Source organism: Rhamphochromis longiceps, linkage group LG18, assembly GCF_057381845.1.
Source record: "Rhamphochromis longiceps isolate RC_006_pf linkage group LG18, R_longiceps_female_GT1.1, whole genome shotgun sequence".
In the NCBI taxonomy this organism is placed as follows: domain Eukaryota; kingdom Metazoa; phylum Chordata; class Actinopteri; order Cichliformes; family Cichlidae; genus Rhamphochromis; species Rhamphochromis longiceps.
In genome coordinates this window covers 14,471,268-14,478,646 of record NC_140574.1, presented here as the reverse complement: position 1 = coordinate 14,478,646, position 7,379 = coordinate 14,471,268, and the positions used below count along the sequence as shown (strand labels likewise).

The 7,379-nt window shown below is 39.7% G+C and overlaps 1 protein-coding gene across 2 annotated transcripts in view; it reads left to right on the top strand.

The window, feature by feature from the left end:
- The first annotated feature begins 1,794 nt into the window (after positions 1-1,794).
- The window catches only part of atp6v1h (ATPase H+ transporting V1 subunit H), a 37,314-nt gene continuing 31,729 nt past the window's right edge, over positions 1,795-7,379 (top strand). For both annotated transcript variants that reach the window (XM_085388770.1, XM_085388769.1), the window contains exons 1-4: positions 1,795-1,897; positions 2,596-2,749; positions 6,237-6,336; positions 6,922-7,011. In XM_085388770.1, coding sequence (XP_085244896.1) covers positions 2,646-2,749; positions 6,237-6,336; positions 6,922-7,011 — 294 coding nt within the window. In that variant the 5' untranslated portion in view covers positions 1,795-1,897; positions 2,596-2,645. The remainder of the gene's footprint in view (positions 1,898-2,595; positions 2,750-6,236; positions 6,337-6,921; positions 7,012-7,379) is intronic.

The following is a 7,379-nucleotide window of genomic DNA, read 5'->3' as shown; positions in this document are numbered from 1 at the left end:
TAAAAATAGAATACAAATACAAATACTATATACAACTGAGTAAAAATACAACGATGACAGAAAGGATTATTGCACTTAGTATTATTGCATATGTATGGATGTGTGTGCTTGATCAGTTAAAGTCTTTATTATGGAGTCTGACAGCAGTGGGGAGGAAAGACCTGCGAAATCTCTCCGTCCCACACCGTGGGTGCCGCAGTCTCCCACTGAAGGAGCTGCTCAGTGCTGTCACAGTCTGCTGCATGGGGTGGGAGATGTTGTCCATCAGGGATGACAGCTTAGCCGCCGTTCTCCTGTCACTCACCACCTCCACTGGGTCCAGAGGGCATCCTAGAACAGAGCTGGCCCTTCGGATCACCCTGTTCAGTCTCTTCCTGTCCCCAGCAGAGATGCTGCCGCCCCAGCAGACCACGCCATAAAAAACATGCTCAAGCAATGAACAATAAACTCTTTAAGTGGCCCATATCAACACATGGTAAATGGCAGTGGGTTGACATTTGTAATTTAAAACCAATATGCAAGAATATTAAATGAAATATTTTATCTTTACTGTAAAGATCAGGATTTGCTTAACTGTGAGTAACTAATGGTATTTTAAAAGTGAAAGTTGTGCATTAATAATAACACTTAAGTCTTCTTCTTCTTCTGCTCTGTTAAGGGGTTGCCACAGCAGATCATCTGCCTCCATCTCACCCTATCCCTAGCATCGTCCTCTATGAGCCCATCCCTGCATGTCCTACTTGATTATGCCCATGAATCATTACTGTGGTCTTCCTCTTTTCTTCCTGCCTGGCAGCTCCATATTCAGGATCCTTTGTCCAGTGTATTCAATATCCATCCTTAGCACATGTCCAAACATGCAAAACATCTCATCTTGGCCTCCTGACCCTTGTCTCCAAACCACTTAACCTGAGCTGACTCCCTAATGTGTTCATTTCTATTCGTGTCCATCCTGGTCATTCCCATTGGAAATCTGTCTCCAAACCTTACATCTTATCAAGTCTCACTACCAACTTTTAAACCTTGCTTTACACTCTTGGTGCTGTCCTTTTGTCATAAATCACTTCTGCCACTCATCTCCACCCATTCCACCTTGCCTAGAGATGCTTCTTCACCTGTCTCGTGCACTTACTTGGATGGTTGATCCCAAATATTTACCTCATCTAATTTCCCATACGCCTTGCATGTTGAACTTTCTTCTCTTTCTTCTCCCTCTGATTCGCACACATGCATTTTGTCTTTTGTCTACTGACTTTCATTGGTCCTCCCTTCAGTGCAAATCTCCACTTCTCACTTAAGTCAAAACTGCAATAAGGAAAAACAAAAGTGTATCATATGTTACTGGGTTGTTAGTGTTGCATTAATGGTAAGTAATTAAGTAGGGAGTACATTACTGATGATAATGACTGGGGATAAAGTAATTTAAAATACTTTACATATGCTGAATTTGGAAATTAAAAAAAGAACTCACTATATGTCTCAATACAAACTCCTAATCTAAAAAGAAATTTACATCTTTCGACCGCAGTAAGAAAGAAAGTATAATTTTTTCCCCCGAGTACCGCCTTACAACAAATATATAAAGTAGGAAGAAAAGTAGTTAATAGTAGTAGTTAGTAGTTAATGTACGTATGCATTAAACACAAAGCTACTTTCTGGATTTCTGTATTCGTTTTTTATAGGTAATTCTTATTTGGCATTTATTTACATCTTGTTCTCCCTAACTGTTACACTAAGGTGATGTGGTAATCCAAAAATACAAAAGCTGACCCTCTTCCGCTCTGAAGACCGCACTTCACACTGAAGTGCGTGCATGTGACTGACTGACTGTCACATGACGGATCGTGACGCTGTGTTGTAGTCAGTCAGCTGTTCATTCATATAGCTCAGAAGCTGGGTAAGAAATTTAACCGAGTTTATACTCTGTTGTTCGTTGACGCATCGATTAAGTTTTTAGCGGGCAAAAAGTGTGTTTCTGAATCTTGCTTCCGGTGTAGCTGTTATAATGTGGGCTTTTTACAGAATTGCTTTGAAGCTATATTAGCACAGCTAGCTTATCTTAGCATTCTTAGCTTGTTTTGCAATCTGTTAGCTCTGAGCTAACGATGTTTGCGTCGCCTTTGACGTTAATAAATGACATATTTGTTTGTACAAACCGTGTTAGGCTACAGTTTAGGCACAGCTTGGTGCCAAAAGCTATGTCATAAGTTGTTTTATCACAGCTCTCAGGAAGACAAATGTATGACTTGATGTGACATTGGGCAAGCTAGTTGCCTAGCTTGACCTGCTGCTGCTGGTTTTGTTTTTCCGTTTAGCCATTTAAATTAAAACAATAAAACTGCACGAAAACGTTTAATATATCCACACACGAAGAAAGAATAACGCTATAAAATAGCTTTCGCCCTCGCTTAAGAGCTTTATAAATAGATATCGAGCCCTGTTAGCTATTACAGCATCTTAACTGAGTATTAACAAGTACAGCATAAACCCAGGCGTTGTAGTTTCTGTTCTTGGTTCTCCAACTTTCCAGCTTGTAGGTAAGAAAGGGGGGAGGGGGGGTGTCACTGTACTGAATTTGAATCTGTTTCTCATAAGGTGGTGCTGGATCTCTATCCGGACATATACTGTAAGGGATTTAATACAACATGGATATTCGCGGGGCTGTGGACGCTGCGGTCCCAACCAACATCATTGCTGCAAAAGCAGCTGAGGTTCGGGCCAATCAGGTCAACTGGCAGTCCTACCTTCAGTAAGTTCATATTACAACGGTACTTCATGGTAATATACACATGTAAAATAATGTAATTCAAGACAACAGTTCTGTCAGGAATTCTTCTTTTACAAATCGCATGCAATTTGGATTTTCGGAGACACTGTAAATCATAATTTTGTTTGACTATATGTGTATCTTCTTTCGAGCTATGGTATCTGCATTGTAGTGGGCTAAATTATATTGGAAGGCGTGTCTTGTATTTTGTTCTCACCAATTACATATATTTCTCTGCTCTTTCATTGTCACCACATCCAAAGGTTTTCTTTCTTTGCTGTTTGTTTATAATTTTTATTTTTATTTTTTTGCATTAATGGAAAATCTATGCTGTAAGTAGGGTACATCGTGACTGTAAACCCCTCTGAAACCCTTAAATGTAATGTTATTCAGTTGTAACCTGACATAACCTTGCATGTCATATTAATGCAGCCCGCAAACACTGGGATTGGCCTGTTCAGTAACTGACACAGATAGACAACCATTCATGATCACATTCACACATACAGACAATTTAGAATCACCAAGTAACCTAACCCCCTGCGTGTCTTTGAACAGTGAAAGAAAGATTACCTGGAGTGAGCCCACACAGAGATGGGGAGAGCATTCACTCCACACAGAAAGGCCCCAGATTGAATTTGAACCCTGTTGCCTCAGCTTTGAGACAGTGGGTAACCATGTTCTAAATCGGAAACAAAAATAACCCACTTTCATGGTAGCTATCAGTAGACTGCAGGTTTTTCACGTGTAAGTTTAGCTTCCTGGTCTCATCTTCTCCAGTTGTCGATATTGCTTTGTGGCCCCCACATATCTGAAATTAAATCTAGGTTTCTGTTTTTGTTGTTGTTGTGTATGTTGCCTGAGAGTTAGTGTGTCAAAATCTTATTAAGCTGAGCTGTCACTTCATGAATATTTATTTTTTTCTGCATACTTTAATGGTCTTAGTGCTGGCTACGTCCTGTAATCTAAAATAGCTAAGCTCCTTTTCTTGGACTGAGATTCATTGTCTTGAGTGATACTTCCTTTTTTAACAAGCATGTGTTAGTAAAGAAGGGATGATTTGTGACTCATAAAAAAATCTTCAGATTTAATTCAGCTTTGAATAAGTGTGGTCACACTATTGGCATGTTTGTTTGTTTTTTGTTTTGTTCTGTTTTTACAACATCTACCGTTACAGAACCTGCTGTGCTTTGTCTTGACTAGGAAATGTGGTATATTGTGGTCAGTTGACATTATTGTTTACGTTGCCCCTTGCAATTCAAAGGATCATGTTAGTGACTGAGCAAATCCCAATCCTCCAGTGAGTGTCTTTGTTTGAGTGTAGCAAATCATTGCACACATTACAGTACCAAGTAATTAAAAATGTATTTAGAATTAAAAATTAGTGCTGTCAGCGTTAATCTTGTTAAAATGACGTTAACGCCATAACCGCATTAACACGGCAAATCTCAGTTAGCAATCGCCCCGTGCCTAGGGGCTGCACAGTGTTAGCGCAGTTAGCATAACGGAGATTTGCTGCGTTAATGTGGTTATGGCGTTAACGTCATTTTAACGAGATTAACGTTGACAGCGCTAATTAAAATATAACTTTCAAGATAAATATCATAAATTATTTCAAAACACAAATGCTAGAACTTAAAAAATCCACAAAAAGTCCACAAATCTCAGGCTCAGTGGGAGAACGTTCCAGAGTCTGGGGCAACTGTTGCAAAAGGTCTTGTCTCCTTTAATTTTCAGCCTTGTGTGATGCACAGCCAGCGGGCCCTGATCATATGACCTTAGGGACCTGCTGGGGTGGTATGGATGTAAACGTTCATTGATGTACACTGCTGCCTGTCCATGCAGAGCTCTAAAAGTCAGAGCAGGAATATTAAAGTAGACTCTAAAGTTAATGTGAAGCCAGTGCAGTGGAATCAGTAATGGTTTTACATGTGAGCGCTTAGAATAAAACAATTAGAATTAAATAATAGATTACAGTAGTCCAGATTTGATGATATAAAGGCATTTTGGCTAGGGATGGGTACCGGTGTCCGGTGCCATGATGGCACCGGTTCTGACATAAACGGTAGTAACCAGACCGAAAAGCAGCGCACATTTCGGTGCTTTATTTCGGTGCTTTTTTTTTCCTGAGCTGTGATACACTTTAGATTCTAGCCAATCATTTTACGTTTCCGAGGATCGTAGGCGGGGCCAGGTACGTACGTTCTGTTAGAGCAGAGCTACAGATTAAAAATGTCCAAGGCGAAGCGGTCAAAAGTCTGGCTGTACTTCATAGCAAAATATGGAAACACCTGGCGACGCGTAGCGTTTTTTTTAAAAGCCCAGAAATGCGCCGTATTTGATAGCTTGCTGCGAGACCTCACACCGAGCACATCTACTGCGGGTGGGTTGCCTGTTATGCAACATCCCCCAAAAACACGAAGAGGAGAGTCCTGGCCCCTAGCCCTGCCAGTGTAGCAGAAATGATGACGGATGATGATGGCAGCAGCAGCCGTTCTTTTCTGCGTGAGTAGCTAATTTACGTTGAGTAGGCTAACCACGTTATTACATTAATGCATGTAAGGTGAACTAGCAAACATCATCATAGCTACATGCGGCTGTCCTCTTGTTTGATGGCAGATACTCCCTTCACCCTGGCTAAAAAGGCTAAAATGACCAAAGAAAAAGTGGAAAACAGTTAAACATGAGAGGTTTAGGACAAAGTTTGTGTTTTTTCCATTGTTTAAGCACTGCTTCCAGCCAAGAGTGATACCATATATGCCCCATAGCTGCAGAAAAGGCTAACATTGTTATATTTTTACAAAAAACAGCTGAACATGAGAGGTTTTTGGACCAATTTTGTGTTCTCCATTCTTTAAGCACCGGTTTGAGCACCGTTTGAGCACCGGCACCGTTTCAAAAGTACCGATTTGGCACCGGTATCGGATAAAACCTAAATGATACCCATCCCTAATTTTGGCAATATTTCTTAACCGGTAAAACCAAGAGCAAACCAGAGGTATAATTTGAGCATCCAGAGTGAAAGTTGAGTCAAAAGTTATAGGTTGTGTTATCAGGTTCCTGATAGAAGATATAGAAAGAGGACCTAGAATTTCCATTACTTTAGTCTCAAATCTCAGAGGCGCAAACAAGGATTTTTTATTATTAAGTTGGAGAATATTGTCAGCCATCCAACTTTTAATAGAGTCTAAGCCCCCATGCGTGATCTGAATCTTAGAAACTTCTTGGGGATAAAAAGAAATACTGAAAACATATGTGTGTAGCAGTGATAAGAAAAGTCCTTAAAGAAAAGTCCTTAAAAGTGCTCAAAATGTGCTGAAGAGGGAGCAGATATAACAGAAACAATAAGGAGAAGAGCTGTTTCGGTGGAATGAGCTCTACAAAAGCCAGACTGCAAATTATTAGGAGTGCTGCATTTGTCCAATTTTAGCTTTGTATTAATGTGGAAATCATGTCATGATTTTTTTAGGAGTCAAATGATCTCAACAGAGGACTGTGAATTCATCAAGAAGTTTGAGGTGGCCAGCTCTGATCAGAAACAAGTCATTCTGACCAATGAGGGGCATCAGGTATAGAGTCCTTTTCTACTGTCTGTTCATTTTATGTGCTTCATCAGTGTTAACATTCAGGGAATTCACACCACCTCTTTTAGATGTTTTCAGCCTTATAGATTAAGCAAAAACCAGTCACAGTGAGGAGTCTTAGTTATGCCATTTCAGATAAATGAGGGCATTACATCAAAACAATGAACATTAATCATCTCCCTTCATAAGCAGTTGGACAGCTGAACACTGTGCTAATTTAGCATTTACCGTGCAATCTTGAAAGTTTTTTGTAGCATTTCATAGTTGTGCAATTTTACTGAAGTTACATGTCTTTTTTTAATCACTGTTGATGTGACAACTTCCTGTTTTTAAAAAAAAAAAAAAAAAAAATTTTCTGCCTGTGTCCATCACTAACAAGACAGCACCAGCTCTTGTGTTTGCTTGTGTTGTTCTGTTATCTGTAAGATCGCAGCTTGCTGTGAATTGAATTCCTACCAATCTATTTCAGACACACTGCTTTGCATTATGTTTACCTGAGCTTGAATCTCTTCAGAGGTTCAGTGCAGAATTTTTAAAATACATATGTGCTTTTTTTCTGTTTTTGCCCAGTGTGCAAAGACCTTTCTAAACCTGATGGCTCACATCTCCAAAGAGCAGACGGTCCAGTACATCCTGACTCTGATTGATGACACCTTGCAGGTACACAGACAGAACCACTGACCTGGGACAAATGGAATATGCATGTACAAACCTACTATCTATATATATGTAAACAAAGATACTGAGATTCATGCTCTTTATATAGAGGGTGTGAATGGTTCACAGGTCACATTGCTTTACCCTCACATAGACAGACTTGTGATTTAGGTTTTCGAAGCACTCTTAGCTAAGTTTCTAGAAAAGCTAAAATAAAACTATTAAAGGTCCCCCTTGTGCTTGGATTATAGAATCAACTCAAGCGTGGGTTAGTAATTATTGAAAACGAAAACAGAGATTTACATCTTTAAACACACAAGTGGTATATTTGGAGGCTTGGCTGATGAGAGTTGTGATTGAAATCTCAGGGG